The sequence below is a fragment of the Ctenocephalides felis genome, unplaced genomic scaffold, assembly GCF_003426905.1.
Source record: "Ctenocephalides felis isolate EL2017-DRISC unplaced genomic scaffold, ASM342690v1 CF-g0.4_SCAFFOLD_01886, whole genome shotgun sequence".
NCBI lineage: Eukaryota > Metazoa > Arthropoda > Insecta > Siphonaptera > Pulicidae > Ctenocephalides > Ctenocephalides felis.
Window position 1 is genome coordinate 68654955 of NW_020538040.1, and position 17771 is coordinate 68672725.

The 17771-nt window shown below is 28.0% G+C and overlaps 1 protein-coding gene across 1 annotated transcript; it reads right to left on the minus strand.

Moving 5' to 3' along the window:
• Positions 1 to 1285: 1285 nt before the first annotated feature.
• Positions 1286 to 16850, minus strand: LOC113375263. Its single transcript, XM_026615204.1, has 3 exons — positions 16550 to 16850; positions 4593 to 4745; positions 1286 to 1428 (listed from the first exon to the last, which is right to left on the minus strand). Exons 1-3 carry the CDS (start codon positions 16848 to 16850, stop codon positions 1286 to 1288), a joined length of 597 nt encoding a protein of 198 aa, XP_026470989.1.
• Positions 16851 to 17771: the final 921 nt, after the last annotated feature.

Sequence of the window (17771 nt, forward strand, 5' to 3'; positions counted from 1 at the left end):
TTTCTATTCTTAAACATATTGTTTGCTTAAATCTTATCAAGATCATGTTTCTTGACAGATGTCCTGAAGATGGAACGTACCTAGTTCCGAAACGTTGACAGTAAACAAATAATTAAATAAAGAAATTGTTTATTAAAAACTTTTCTTGTTTTTTTATTTTGTATTATTTTTGGATTCTTGTTCGAAACTCTACAAAATATACACAAATCCAAGACTCTACCATTCAATATATATATATATATATATATATATATATATACCGAAACCGAATTTTCATAATAGTGCAATTTTATATTGCATGTCAAAAATGACGCAGTTGCACAGTTCTGTACATTGTATTGTCCTGAGGAGACAGTAGCTATAAGAACATGATGCGGTGGGGTTGCTCTACATATACCGTTGAAGACAAAGAAATATTTTTATATCGTTTAAACGCCTGTTACTACTTATCCCTGCTACAAAAAGCCCCTAGCATCCCTATATATATTCAAAATGTGGGTGTGGGTGTGATGATATTTTTAGTTTTCAGTTATTCAAATAAATCAAACAATTTTTTGCAATATTTTAATAGTGTATTAATAGTTCATAATTGATACAGGTCACTAGTATTATTCGATTTAATATATATATATATATATATATATATGATATTCAGTTTTCAGGGCAATACATCAATTAAAAAAATTTGTATGACTTTAAAACAATTTTATTTTTTCCATACGTTTCGACACATTGTTTTGTGTCATCTTCAGTGGACTATGTAATTGAATTAATCCTAATTATTGCATATTATAAATGTTCACAATGCACAATCCTAATTATATCATATTATAAATGTTCACAATGCAACAACAAACAATCCATGTCATTTTAAATTGAACAATATATAAATTTTTGAATGAGATTTTTTATGAATTTGTAAAGTAAAATCACGCCGTACATTTCTGTGCTCCGATGTAAGGCCGACGACTGAATCAATTTTTTTAATTGATGTATTGCCCTGAAAACTGAATATCACATATTTCAACATCAAAATTATATAAAAAATTTAATATATATATATATATATATACAAATAAATTTATAAATAAATAAATACTTAAATCATAATTTTACATAGAGATGATATAACATATTTAATAAATAATGAGGTTGTGCTAGTTGTTGATAAAAACGAACAAGGATCTTCATAAAACTATTAAATATTCATGGCACTATCGGTAATATTAAAGTGGTCATTTGGCTTGCTAATTATCTAAATTAAATTAAATGCGAATTGGGTTCATTAGACTATCGTTTGGTATGCTCCTTGACCGAGATCAGTTCCGGATCGGCTCCAGTCGGCCAGGTGAGGTTCAGGGGCTGAGATGTATGTAACATGTCCGGAGTGTGCTTTGGCAGCAAGTAGATCTTTAAAGGCAGTGGCACCTGTGTGATGGGAAAGAAATTATAAGCAACACACCTGGATGCAATGAGAAACGAATAAACGTGAGAGTTGGTCGCCTTTTGTACAGATGGCGGTGTCTTTCCTTTATAAATACATCTTTAATATATATATATATATATATAATATATATATATATATATATATAATATATATATATATATATATATATATATATATATATAAATTAGGGTGGTCCTTAATATGGACATTTTCGAATTTCCTTGCTCCCAAGGGCTCAAATAGTTTCAAATTCGTAAAAAACAATTTTCTGAAAGTTTTAGCTCTTAATATTAACTTTTAGATAGTGCGTAATTCAATCAAACTTCGTATATGCATGGAATAAATAGCATGGAAAAAAATTTGAAAATTAAAAAAAAAATTTTAGGTATAACTTAGAGACAAATGAATTAAAAGTGAAAATTCGTGTCATTTTTCATTGAAAATTCGACGCCCTGCAAAATTTTTGAAAATTTTTTCATGCTAATTCCATACAAAACTTTGATTGTATTGCGCTCTATCTAAAAGAAATTATTAAGAGCTAAAACTTTCAGAGAATTGTTTTTTATCAATTTGGAACCATTTGAGCCCTTGGGAGCAAGGAAATTCGAAAATGTCCATATTAAGGACCACCCTAATATATATAAATATATATCATTTGTTTGATCTACACGGAAATTAATTCTTAAAAGTAATTGCGATAACAAATCAAATTTAGGCACGTGGCATCATGCAGCAGTTACAGAGTAATTATTACAAATATAGTTTAAATTCTATGCGAATAAAATTTGATATAAAATATTGTACTGTAACTTTACTGTATAATATTTTACATCAAACTTTATTAATATTAATTATTATACTACGCGACAGTTGAATTCAATTATTACTCTAAAATAAACCAGGTGAATACGTATAATTTTTACTAAGATAGTCAAATTTTTGTACTTTTTTCTGAAGAATTTCTTTATCATTTATGTGTTTCTAAGAGATTCTTGGATATAATGTATAAATTTTATACTAAATTGCATTTTGTTTTTTCTGGCATGTTGGTGTTTGAATTATTTATTTAATAATAACTGAATGGTGGCACATACTTAGTATTCAAAACATGCACTATATTTTTTTTTAATTTATATTGGCTTTTAATTGTATGTGTATACTTCAAAGATCATATTTTTCTCTGTATAGGGTAGGGCGGGGCACAAAGATCCAATTTAATTTTAAGCAAATAATTAATTATACTGTCTAACCCAATTAAACTGCATTGCAATACATTACACGTATCAAACAAGCAACTATCGAACTATGTTCAGTAAAATTCTCAGTTAATTTCTAATTACAGAAAAGTGATTTCTTGTACTATTTTTCAAAAATTTGTCATGTGTTCCTTTTTACCCCATAGGCGATGTAATATGAAACATCCAGGAAGCAAACAGATCCAATGTCTTATTGTTAATTTTAAAGAGATTTTACATAATATTAGCTACATTATTCAACCAAGACAAAATATAAATTTTAAGGGTACATTTTTTACGAAGATCTGGTATTTCGACAAAAATATTCATCAGCATAGTTGGAATAACTATTTACTTCATTTTCAAAATTGCTTTTTTGAACTTAATTTACTTTATTAGATTTTTTTATTGTTTACATCTTTGCCACCTTGCTACCCCACCTACGTGTGAGCTTTTATAAAGATTATATATATACAAAAAAAACTGTTGATTCTAACTTGAAAAAAAAAACACATTTATAAAACTAATGAATAACGTATACTTAAGAATTACATTAAGGTCTCGTAAACTAAACAACAGTGCTCACAACCAAAAAACTAACGACGAAAGAAAATACTTCGGTTTTGAATTTTTAAATATAGTCATCTATCTTCTGATAGCGAAGCCGTATATACAAGATGAAGGCTTTACTTATTTTTGAGTTATCTCTGACGGACCTTTTTACCAGCGGTCCTTTAAGCCTCGTTCTACACCACCCTACCCTATACCATATATATATATATATATATATATATATATATATATATATATATATGTCCTATAAACTTGTTTAAATTTAAGTATAAAGATATGAATTATAATAGTTAGTGATCTTATTTTTCAAAGAAATTTTACAAATATTTTAGTATCAGTTTCTAAAATCTACTGGATGAAAATGAAAATTCATCTGTATTGAACTAAAATTGATTAATTAAATAATTTTTTTTTGTAGAAAACGGAACGGTGCTTTTATATATGATCATAACAATTGATATGACTCTGCTTCAATCTCAAAACTTCTAGGAATTTAAATTACTGCAAATCTAGTGAGATCGTCTTCAACTATTTATTACCTAAATTAATTCATACGTGCTTGGAATGGGTTTGACTAGTTCCTATTGTGCTAATTTTTATTCACAAGGTACATTTGGTATACATTTTTAGAGTTCTTGGCAGAATTATCTAAAATTTTTACTGTTAGAAATATTATGAAAAAAATCTAATATATAGTTCTGAATATCGTAGAAAATAACGTTCTGCAGTCTGTTCATGAAACATTGAGTATTAACAGGCAGTTGTCTTTTTCTTCGGTCAAGATCAATTTTATAAAAAATAATCCTAAGTTATTTATTGAAAAAGCAAATTAAAGATTAGGCATATTCTATGTGTAGTTCATTTAGTACTATTTAAGTTCTTTCGATTTTAATTAAACTACTTTTGCGAGTACGAATGCTCGATGTCCTTGTAAATATATTTGTATATTTAAAATTTTATACCATTAATTAATTTTAGATTTTGATTTAGCATTTGATTGCTCCAGAAATCAGGACTTAATTAAGAAACTTTTTTTTGAGTCGTTGATTACCAACCTGGCCTAATAAATTATTTTCAGATCTAAAACACATATGAATTTTGAACTGAAAGTTATTTACAAAAATACAAAAGTTTAAGACACAATAGTACTTTGATTCATAAATTAACAATAATATTTTAGAATTTAACCAGGTTTATACCTGCTATTTTAAAAATTAAAAATGCATTTTTACTTAATTTTTACCAATACTATTTCGTGCTTTTTTGTGAAAGAATTTGTTCGAAATGTTTTAATTATTCCAAGATATAAATTTGAACCGAATCATATAATATCAAACCTGCGAAGAGCAGAGCTAAAACTCCAGCACCGAGTCCTTTAAGAGAGATCAAAGCAATTGCGGTAAGGACGATTGGCAAAATGACGGCAGTCTTCAGTTTCAATCCCAAGAGCAGGGGCAAAACGATTTTCTTCAATTTACTGGATCGGCTTTCTGAAAAGTAATAATATTTTTAATAAAAAAAGCTTGCTAAAAACGAAAAATAATAAAATTTTCAACAAAACCGTGGAATAAAATAATTTTAAATTTTCAACAAAACCGTGCGTATCTCATATAGAGAACGAAGTGAGTAATTACTCTTTGTAATATTTTCATAAATAGAACTTTTCTGGAGAATATATTTTGGAAAAAAAATAGTGAACGATAAATAGAAGCTTTTTAGAAAGTTGCTAGATTGATGAAGAAGAACATTATAAAACATTATAAAAGAACATAGTTAAATTTAAATTTAGGATAATTTATTTAGGATAATCTACAGTACGAAATGATCACCCGTTTATATATTGTAGCGTGTGGTATAACAATGCGAAATATATTAATGACATGTATAAAATAATACTATTATATAGATGTTTTGTACGATCTCTTATACCATTTGTCTGAAATATATAAAATTTATATTTTCAATAATAAAAACATGCCAAAAATATTATATTTTTCTTTTTAGAATTTTTGTTGTCTATGGGATTTACCTAATTCAGTTTAATTTTAATATGGCTAAAATATGAACTAAAAATCGAAGATTATTAAATTGTAAACGTTTTAATATCTTTGTTATTCAGTTTATTTATTTTCTATTATTTTATTGCAATGTTATTATTATAAAGCATATTTTATCGTGGGAGGGATGAGCAGCTGCCCCTAGGTTAGAATCATTAAAACATAATCGACTTCTCAATTGATTGATTAGTTCAATTTCAATTGAGCATAATGAGATAATGATTATATGAAATGATATGTGAGACAGTAATTGTGATAAAATTGTAGTGATCGATATACATTAATGTCAAATCAAACTATCCAATTTCAGTCAAATGCCTATATATAATTATCATTCGACTTTTGGATACGAATTGTTAAAGTTACAGATGTATGTTAAGATGTTAATATGGTATGTGTCATGATGGAAATCGTAACTAATGTACGTTTTGGCAATGGAAAAATGTAGATACGCTTTGTCATATAACATCTACATTCATCAAATCCATACTACTCATCGTACAACGAATTCGTAGTAACGACTTATAAAAGATGTTCGGTTTATATATTGATATCAACTCTCTCCCCAGTCGTCGACGATCTCTGCGTGAGTGTGTGTGAGAAAAATTTCTCTTGTAGGAATAAAAAAAGATGAAATAAAACTAAAAGCGTGTTAGGATTCGAAAGTGGCACGACGATATTAAGGTCACGGTACTCGGCCGCGGTGCCGCTCCCACTTCTCGGGAGAAAATTATCCACGTGAATGAGAATGGGTTATTGAACCAAGTTGATTTAGGTCAAGTTTAGAGAACACGGCTGTTGGTCACGGACGTACATTGACCAATCGCGGTTCCGCGCTTCAGGTGGGGACTTTCGAAAGTAAACACGACTTCTCACGCTTCCTGCCGCGAGATTGGAAAGCTGGAGCGGAGTGGCGGGCGAGTGGGAATGCGAACTATCCGGACAGGTGCGTTTGCCGAGAGAGGGATACGAGAAAATTTCGAGAAGCTTCCCACTAGGAATTTGAATTTTTAGTACTTGGAAGTAATAAACAGTAGAAGGATTGTGATGGTCTTTTAAAATATAATTTTTTAATTTTAAATTATTTTTGCATATATTTATTTTAGATTCTTTAAAATTTTTATTAATTTATATAATTTATATATAGAGTAGAGCGGGGCTTGAAGGTCCGCTTGTAAAAAGGTCCACCACAAATATGTCAACAACAAGTAAAGTTAAAAATTTATTAACAGCAATATTTGAAAGTAGAGGGAAAAAGATGCGTAATCAGCTATTGCCTTAACTCAAGCAACGTCGCTGTCTTAAGATAAATGCCAATGTTTGAAAGGCAGTTTGTTATTTAAATGGTAAATAAAAAATTAAAAAAATGTTTGAAAATCCATAACAAAAGTATTTTCTTACGTTGTTAGTTTTTTTGGTTGTGAGCGCTGTTGTTCAGTTTACGAGGCCTTAATATAATTTTAGGTATACGTTACTGTATCGATTCCAAAGATGTATAGTTGTTATTAAGTTATATTCAACATATTATATAAGCTTTATAAAAGTTTGCTTGTGCGTGGAGTTAAAAGAACCAACTAAACCTTTATACTAGCAACGATGTAAAGAATAAGGAAATAGTAAATACAAACGAAAATTCAGTTAAAAGTCAATTTATCAATTGATAAATCAAATTAATAGTTATTCCAATTCTACTGATGAATAAACTGTATATAACCTAGATCTGGTATTTCTGACAAAATACCAGATCTAGGTTATATACAGATTTTTTTGTGAAAAATACGCCCAATAAAATTTGTATTTTGTATTGGTTAAATAATGTCGCTATTATTTCGTAATATGTCTTTAATATTTAAAATAAATCATTGGAACTATTTGCCCTCTGGCTGTCTGACATATTTTTGTAGAGTTTGAATTGGTTATGGATTTAAAACAAGAACAATTGTTAATGATTTTATAATAGTCTTCCAATAGTAATGAAGAAATAGATTCGTAATAAAGTATATCATATTTAGATTTAACAATCGATGGCTCAAATTCATGAAAGTTCTATTGTATATAAATTAATTAAAAACGTTTATAACTATAATTTACTTTTTAATTTATATACAATAGAACTCTTATGAAAGTCCAAATTTTGAAGTTAAATTGTCTTTATTAGAAGATATCGTGCATTTTGAATTTTAAATACGCATTATTATTAGTAAATCAGAGTAGTTTAATAATGATTTTTTTTTCAAATGTAATTCACTACCCGATCACATTAATAAGTACAGATATAATTTAATGAATATACCATAGGAATAAACTATAAATAAAATTTAAAAAATTGGATTTGCGTTAACCCAGTTATAGGAGAACTTATATTTATTTATTTTGACACCTACTTCTAAAATATTTATATTTTATTCGACTTGTATTTTAAGCAAGTAAACTACAATAAAATAAAGTTTAAAATTACTTTTTTTTCAAATGAAAATAAATATATTAGGATGTAATATAATAATTATATTACATTACATTGTAACACATTTTCAAGTTTAACAAAGCTTTTGAAGAATATGTGCTTTATAATTATGTTGAAATATTATACTAACTATTTTATAATTCATGAAACTTCATGAAAAGTTTTTGATCCAAGTGAATAATTTACTGTTTATTTATTAAAATTTTTTTAAATCTTAAATTTTAATGTAATCATCAATCAGTTGTAATGACGTTCTGAGTTCAATATCTTCAATTTATGCGGAATAAATATTTAGTATTTCACGAGTTAATGTTTGTTATAATATATCAGTAAATACAAACTAAGTTTTACAATAGATAATTTTTAAAATTCATTTCGGAATTTGGATTATTAAAATGTGCAGTTGAAAACTTATCCTTTTAAGTTTTTGTTGTGATCTTTAAAATTAATAGTTTTTTATCTTTGAAAAAATTTAAGATGAGTGTATGCAATGTTCATTTTATATATGTATATATATATATATATATATATATATATATATGAATATATATATATATATATATATATATAATATAGTACCATATTTTTCATTGCAATAAGTTAACGTAATTTCATAATCCAGACAAATATTTTTTAAGTGTATGGGTGATGACATTTTATATTAAATGAATATTTTTCAGAAAATTATATTAGATAATTATAGGAAAATATGCTATTTATTAAATCAATTCTAGATCATGGATATTACTTATTTTCATTAGTAGAATTTTTTCAAAATAATTTAATGTACTAAATTTTGCACATTTTAGTACTGACGAGTTTTTATTTTTGTGACGTTTACATCTTAATTTTATACATATATATCTTAAACTGGGATATATCTCCAATAATATTCAATCTGGATTTGGTAAGCTCATTTATATTTATTACCCATAACGAGACAGTATTATTGCAAATATTTACGTAACTAGAGAACACTTAGCGCAGTGATTTCCAACCTGTGGGGCGCGCCCCCCTGGGGGGGCGCCATACCGTTCCAAGGGGGGCGCGAAGCTGTTTCAAAAATATTATTTTTAAATGCTGAGTAAGTGTCAAAAATAAATCAACAAATTACTTAAAGAACTTCTAAGTGTGTTTGAGCTCAAAAAATAAATTGCTATATTTCTTGCTGATAACAAAAGAGACGGAGCAATCTTGTTTTAGGACACAAAGTTCCTCGCAAAATTTGAGTATTTAGTTGATATTTTTCAAAGACTTAGCGATTTAAATAAATCAATGCAAGGATCTCAAATTCGTGTTTTTGTTCAGAAAGACAAGAAAACGGTTTTTATGAAAAAATTAGAACTGTGTATAGCTAGTATCAAATAACTTTATAACTTTAACATGTTTCCCACTTTTAAAATTACTTGTGTGACTGATGAAATAGAAGTAAGTAAAGATCTTATTATTATATCAGTCATATGACTAGTCTACGAAACCAATTTTCGCATTACTCCATCTAATTACGTCCAAATACGAATGGATTAGAAATCCATTTGTCATTGAGAAACATGATGATTTTGGTCATTCAAAAGCAGAGCAGAAAATGATAATTGGTTTATCTAGTAATAGCACATTGAAGCAGATGTTTCAGGACAAAAATATATTGTTAAGTTTTGGTTACCAGTAAAGGACGAATTTGCTACTTTGACAAATAATGCTTTAGAAATTTTATTACCATTTGTGAGATCTTACTTATGTGAAACAGAAAATTCTTATAATAAATAGTTATGTTTGTATGTATATTTTTTTACAATACTGTATATTATATGGCATAATTGCAGTTATGTTAAGTATATTAAAATTAAATTGTTAGAAAAATAAGAAGGGGGGGGGCGCAATATTTTTTTCATTCGAAAGGGGGGCGCAAGGAAGAAAAGGTTGGAAACCGCTGACTTAGCGCGATGAAAATTAAAATTACAGTTTTGCAAACCGGTGAACTAACCTAGAATTTAATATTATTTATTTATTGATGCCGGACAATAGCTTTATTTCTGGAATTCATTTTGGTAATAATTCATATTTTTTGGCAATAATCTTCTTGTTGCGTATATTTATATAGGTAGTTGTATCTAAGATCGATAAAAATAAACGTTTTTCGCAAATACAACCCTCATTATATATATATATATATATATATATATATATATATATATATATATATACAAAAATTGGATATTTTTTTAGTTATTATAATTGACTCGTATATGTGATGTGATTTTTTTATAGTGTGAATTAGATTGAACTTTAGCTTATTTTGTGAATAATGAACAAAATCAACAGCAAAGTAAATATGTTTTCAAATACTTTCATATTCTTTAAAATTTAAAATGAAATTGTTCTCAATATATCATTATTCTTAATTTTAATTAGATTTGAAATTTGTTAATTATTTAAACTATAACAACAGAGTGTACGATTTTCTCAAGAACATTTATGAATTTCAAATAAATAATAATTTAAATAAATATTGTGTGTACGATTTTCTCAAGAACATTTATGAATTTCAAATAAATAATAATTTAACTAAATATTTTTTATTTCATGACTATTCTTGTGACCACTTTATGACTAATTTGATAATTATTAAAACTATTAAAAAAGAGCGTATGTACGGTTTTCTTAGGAACATTTATGAATTTCAATTATAAAAAAAATCAATTTAATATTTCTTATTACTTTTGTAATCAATAAATTGAAGATGCGATGAGAATCGTAGCAATGTGATTAATTACAGATTTATTTAAATAAAATATTTATTGATCACTCTGTGTATATTTACTGAAAAGTTATAATTAGAATTAAGCAAAAATGATTGAACAAAATGGATTTTTTTCTAGTTCATAATATTTAAAATATGTAGCGGCATAAATAATAGATGCAGTAGATGGACTAGAACACAATTTATAGGTAATGTGTCTCATAACATAATTATGAAATATTTCATCAAACGTACTTTTAAATAATAATTAGAATCCTGCAAGTAAACAGCAAGAACTACTAATGTAGTCAGTACAAAGATAGAGGTTACGGCCAGTTTTGTAATTATTGCAATAATTATTTTAGTGAACAATTTTTTTTATGATAACCCAAGTGCTAGATTGTATGTTTTCAATCAAATATTTATTCGACATGATGCTAATCATCATTTCTTCATTTATGTCCGAAAAAATATTGATTTTGTAATAGTGAAAAGAAAATCAATAGGGACAAAAGAAAATATTTTGGTGCATGTTCTGGATAATAAAAGTTAAAACGTAGAATACTTCTATCTACCGAAAAATTAGTTGTTAATCGTCTAGCGGATTAGTTCTGGTTAAAAAATGTAATTGTTCGTGAAAAACCAGTACGACCAAATTACAAAAAGTAATGAAGATTTCCGGTTTTTAGCATCTCGTTTGCCCTTCTATCGCAACTTGTTCGCTGTATAAATATTGAGTCAACACTCCGACCATCACACAACATCGTGTGTGTTTGCCAACACTTGGCCAAATTAGTATACGCGTTGACTTTAGATCAAAAATTGTTTACCAAAGAATTTATCGAAATAAAAAAATCTACGTAAATCTGTATTATTAGCTATTATTTTTATAAGTTGGGAAAATTACAAAGTTCATAATCGGGCGTCTAACAATTCTATTTCATACAACGTCGGTCATTGCTTTGATTCCGTTGATTATTTACGGTTATCTTAAAGAATTTTTGTAAGCGAAGTTTATAGTAATTTACGGTAAATGCACGATACAAACAAAGAACGATTTCTTCAATAATATACGGAAAATGTGCATTTGTTACATGAATTTAATTAATAAATGTTCTGAAAATGGTATTCCAATCACATAACAATTTCTGTACAATTTTTCTTCTGAAGTATTATGCAAAGCAATTTACGCGATATTTACTTATATGCACATTTTGTTATTCAAGTTGTGAACTTTTTTTCTACACGGTTTTTCTTAAACAGTATAAAAATTATCAAACCGTTTGTTTTCAAATAAAAATTGAAATTCGCGATTTAAATAGACATTACGTACACGGTTTTTAAGAATTATATTTCGTTTATTTGGATCTTATTTATAAAAAATATTTGAAATAAAGTTGGAAGTTTGAAATTGGCGTAAATTACATTAATATACATGCATGTAATATGAGATTATAGGGCCGATTCTACTGTAAAATAGACCAATATTATGGCAAGGCTTTGTTACATAGCAGTTTTATACTAAATTGTACTAAATACTGTCAAAATGCGATATGGTCGCTGTGCAGTCAGGCGTTTTAGATAGAAAATCGAACCTAAAAATCGCACAAACGACAAACACACAATCATTAATAACTTGTGAATGAAGTTTATGTATAAAACGTCTGACCGCACAGCAACTACATATCTTTTTGACAGTTTTCAGTACTTCTTTATATGAGAAGCGCTACGCTACGTAGCTTTGTTATAACATTGGCCTGTTTTACGTCAGAATATGTCTCTATAATGTTATTGGACCGAATTTTTCATTGGTTTTTGTTATACGTTTATATTTTATTGAAAACTGTTCCTATCTTACAACAATTCGTGGAATTATGCATAAAATCGTAATTATACAAAGGGCTTCAGATTGAACATAAAATTTGCGAAATTTTAGTTCAAAAGGTAAAATACTGCGACATTGTCGATATTCAACAAATTTAAAAAAAATGCGATGCATTTTATAATCAATAAGATTGTTGAGAAGACGATTTAAATATTTTTTTGTAAATTGTTAATTTATTGGCCGGGCCTATCGACGGTTGCTCTCTTATTTAATTTTCTAAGAGGGTTGATGTCTAACAATCATGAGAGGCTTGAAAGTTGTGAGAAAATTTTTGATTAAAAAGCACGAAATATCACATGGGGGAAAGAAGATCTAGTGAGATATTAAGTGTATCTATTATTTACTAAGGTTTCCAAATAAAATTACGTTTTTTGGAAGTACCAAAAATACTACGTATCACTAAAGGGTGATGATGATTGAAAGCTCTGAGAAAGTTTTTGATTAAAAATCACGAAATTTAGCATGGGAAAAGGAGGATCTAATGAGATTACGTGCAATTATTTATTATTTACCTAGATTTCGAAAAAATACGATTTTGAATACGATGATTGAAAGCTCTGAAAAAATTTTTGATTAAAAATCACGAAATACAGCATGGGAAAAGGAGGATCTAATGAGATTACGTGCAATTATTTATTATTTACCTAGATTTCGAAAAAATACGATTTTTGTAGGTACAAAAATAATACGTATCACTAAAGGGGGATAATGGTTGAACGCTCTGAGAAATTTTTATATTAAAAATCACAAAATATCACATGGGGAATGGAGGATCTAGTGAGATTACGTGCAATTATTTATTATTTACCCAGATTTCAAAAAAAAAAAAAAATATACGATTTTTGTAGGTACCAAAGCTGTGAGAAAATTTTTGATTAAAAATTACGAAATAACACATGGAGGAAGTAGGATCTAGTGCGATTTCTAGATCTACCTAGATTTCAAAAAAAAAAATACGATGTAGGTACGAAAACTACTACGTATCACTAAAGGGGGATGATGATTGAAAGCCCTGAAAAAGTTTTTGATTAAAAATCACGAAATATCTAGTGAGATTTCTAGATCTACTTGGATTTAAAAAAAAATACGATTTTTGTAGGTACCAAAAATACTACGTATCCCTAAAGGGGGATGGGCCTAACAATGCATGCCATTTGCGGACTATTTTCTTGAAAAAATTCGAAACTTATTTGCAGAGATGAATCCATCTACTATAGTGCACGTCGTTGTAGTGAAATTTTAGGTTTAGGTACAAAAATTTTGTATATACTTTCATTGGATTAACACAAACTTTGGCTTATTTCATTAAAACAAAAGGTTTAGAGAAACAATGTGTAAAACAGAATTACTATGGAATATTTTTTTGACGACGTCTACTACATGATGCATAAGATGTATCGTAGTATTTATACATAATATTTTGCAAGAGTCGACAACCCAGCGGCTAACCACTTTTCTTATATATATATATATATATATATATATATATATATATATATATATATATATATATATATATTTGTTGCTTGTATGTGTTTTGTCTACAAAAGGCGATTTTTACTTCAAATTATGCTCTTAGAGAGATCTATAACCTCAGGCGGAAATTTAATATCACACTGTTTGATATCGAGCTTGTCTGAGTTGGGATCGCATCCAGAACTAGTTTGCGCTAGCCCACGTTCTTAACTATTACACCATCTCGCTATCTATGCAATAAATTTTAGTGAAAAAAAATCAATATAATTCATTACTTATGTTATATTCTGCTAAATCTTCATATTTAAATATAAAGATTCTAAATCTTTATATTTAAATTTGATTGAAATTAATGCATTTTATATGAAACTCTCCAGAGTTGAACAAGCGTACATGAAATATTTGATATGGCTTTATATGTTCTATGTTATATTCTGCTTTATTAGATAATATATTTCAGTATTGTTTTTATCTGGAACTGCGTTTTACTGATAATATATACTTTATTGAATAACAAAGCAATGCAATATTATCAATCAAATTTTATTAATATATTCCAAGTGAATAAATCTTTATAGTTTATACCCGGACGCCAATGTCAATGGATTGGTATTCTATTTAAACATACCCAGTACGACCAAAAATTTTATAGGAATAAAATATATAACAAAGAAAAGGAAAAATAATCTATTAACTAGAAAAATTTAGCGTGAGTTATGTAATTGGTCGAAAGTTCCAAGATCTTAGATATTGTACATTACATTGTAAAGAGAACTTAAATAGCATAATAGGGAATTTTCATGTTTTTTAAGATAAGTGACATAGATACTGCCTTCAACTAATTAAGTTGCAAGAAGATGATCCATTGCACTACAAAGTAAACTTTTTGTATAAATATTGGGCTTTGTTTTTGTTACATTTTAGTTTTAAAATTGATATAAGAAAGCCTTCTCTATTAGATTATATTGCTTATGAACTCAAGTATAGTATTTTCTCATATCAATCTTGCAACAGCAAGGTTTCGAGTTCAAATCCATCCAGTGATAACCAATTTTACTTGTAAATATCGATCAAAAATATGTTTCCAAATAAAAGTAACTCTTGTGGGCATTGCAGAAATGGGTTCAAATATAAAAGTCAAAAACACTAATTTGACAGTCATCAAGATGCCTCCTAAGAATCATATGTCGATCACAAAATGTTCTCTGAAATCTTATGTTGTATTGATTTTCCATTGTATTTAGTACGCATTGATTTGTCTTCGTATGTTAATCCAGTAGTGGAATATTTTCAGACGCATTGTTTGTAAGTGTGCTGGATTTAAGTAAACCACATAAGGTGTGTATTTACAAAGTCAGTTTGTGCAAATTCGTAATTTTGTGGAGACCTACATTCATGAACTGAAATCGATCACAAATAACCTACACGATGATGTGCCTGATCATGCCGTGAATGAAGATCAAACAAGCCAAAATAGCCATACATATATCTCTATATATACATACATATATAGAAATATACATAGAGTCCTGCATCTAAGTTTTACTCAAAATTTGTTAGTTTTACCTGGAAATTGGTGCTAAATAAAATACCTAAAAACTTTATCAAATTTTAACCAATGATAAAATATTGAAATGCAAATGTAAAGCTGTTAGATATTATGCAAATTATTGTAATTTAGGCATTTTGCGTATTGTTTGCCCAATTAGTTTGCCATTTTTATCGATTTAATTTGATCAAGTAGAAGTGAAAAGTTCAAATATATTTGATTCTGAAATATTTTTCTGATCATATTCATCTATATCATATTGAGAGAGTTTCATGAAGAATATGAAATAAAAAATTTTCGTCTTATATTGTGGTTCAAATTTTTGCCACATTTTTAGAATTTAGTAATAACACAGATCCACAAAAAAAATCTTAGGAAATTAGTGCTGTAATTCGCAAAAAAACACTTAATAGATCTTTTAAGTGAATACTAAATAGTCATTTAAGGTAAAAATGGCCAGGAATTATAAGATTCTAATTATTATATAGAAGAGTTAATAGGTCGGAGATTTTGTCATTTTTACGATTTTTTACTATTTAACTCGTAATTTTAAGTTTAGATTTGTGTTCAGTGGTAAAAACTACGTAGAAATCATATGCCGCATATCCGATACAGACATCTTTTTTGTGGACTTCATTTTATTATCTGTTTGTTTGTTTTATGTATACTAATAAAATGATCATTATAAGCAGGGGCGGTCCTGACGCCCGCATGCCAATTTTTTAAGCTTTTAAAAAATATTGCCCAAGATAAGTAAAAGATGCAAATAAGTTATATATTTTCTGAATGATATTGAAAAAACTATATTATTAATTTTATATCCAAACCTCGTTTAGGCGCCCCCTAAGGCGTGCGCCCGCATTTTTTGCATGCATTGCATTCAAGGTAGGAACGGCCTTTATAAGCATATTCTGATTGCTATTATAATTTACTTGATTCTTAATATTAAATCTTTTTTTTTGAAGATTTATTATTGTGTTAGTATCAAAGTTTTGAAAAGTAATTTTGAAACTAGTTCATTTTAAATGTTTTTATAATCAACTTTGTTTTTTGTTATACATATTACATATATAAAAAAAGGTTTGTTCAAAGTGTAAAATATTTCCACTTTTGTATCACTTACCTTCAGTCAAACTTCTGCCCTTCTTTTCTTCTGGTACTTGGAATTTCAATTCGTGGCTCTGCATATAACGCTGAACCCTTCCGACCAGACTTTCATCGTTGCTTGATGGTAAAGGTTCGACTCCTCTGACCTTATCAATGCTCAGTCCACCGAACAGGGGTATGCTACCTTCTTGGTCTGCATTGTCAACGTATTCCTTAATTTTATTCTCAACGCATTTGTCATCGTTATTAGCACAAACGTCAAAGCAATTCACTGTCGCCATGCAGAGAACAACTATCACAATAACTTTGGTGAACATTTTGATACAATTAAGGTTTTAATTGCCACGATGTTTTTTCAAGTGCTCCTTACAGAAGGCTACTGTCGAAAATGTATGAACAATGTCAGTGTTTCTTAGTTTTTATTGGATTTGATTGAATAGTGGGGAAGCTATTGTTTTCGATATTCGACTATTGGCATTATCAAGTCAGATCACGATTACGGATCCACTTTTGATGTGTGAATTTCAATCGCGTTCCTAATCTAATTCAAGAGCTTTCATTATTATTTGTCTGTACTAATTGCTCTACTATTTATAACAGAAAGTGTTAAAAACCTTCCTGAACAATGGCAAAAATTTATTATTTTACATGAATCATCGAGTTATCGTCTGTGGTTTTTGCACAGTTACACGGGGCGGACCAGAAGTCTTGTTACTTTTCATAATCGGATTTGTATAAGTTGATACATTATTAAAAAAAAGTTTATTTATTTTGAAAGTTTAAAAGCAAGGATTATATCATTTGAAAATTACATCATTCATGTATTACGTTTGATTTTCAGATACATGATTAAACTGGAGAAGAAATTTTCAGTATCTTTTTGATCATTTGTGCAATTCTTAGATCAGAATAAAATATGGTCGATACAAAAAATTAGCAAATTTTGCTTTAGCATTGATGGTGCCATTAGGTTCATTAACTGTTCGAAAAAAAGTTGGTGTTTTTGCAGAAAATCCGATTTGCTTATTTTATCTTTTCTCGTATTACAAGGCATTCTGAATCATATTCAACACCAAAATTGAAAAAAGTATGTGTGTGCAAATTTGTCTTATTTTTTGTCGACGTTGTTTCAAAAACGGTTGTACCATATCAACCATTTATTCGGTTTTTGATGAAACTCGATAGGGATTCTGTTGATTCCTTAAAAATAGCAGAACCGTGCAAAAAATTTCGAAGCA

Excerpts from the sequence above, each read along its gene's own strand:
- LOC113375263 (XM_026615204.1), bottom strand. The coding sequence starts at position 16,850 with ATGTTCACCAAAGTTATTGTGATAGTTGTTCTCTGCATGGCGACAGTG. Across the intron at positions 4,746-16,549 it reads GGGCAGAAGTTTGACTGAAG|AAAGCCGATCCAGTAAATTG; the intron begins GTAAGTGATACA and ends ATTACTTTTCAG. Across the intron at positions 1,429-4,592 it reads TTTAGCTCTGCTCTTCGCAG|GTGCCACTGCCTTTAAAGAT; the intron begins GTTTGATATTAT and ends CCCATCACACAG.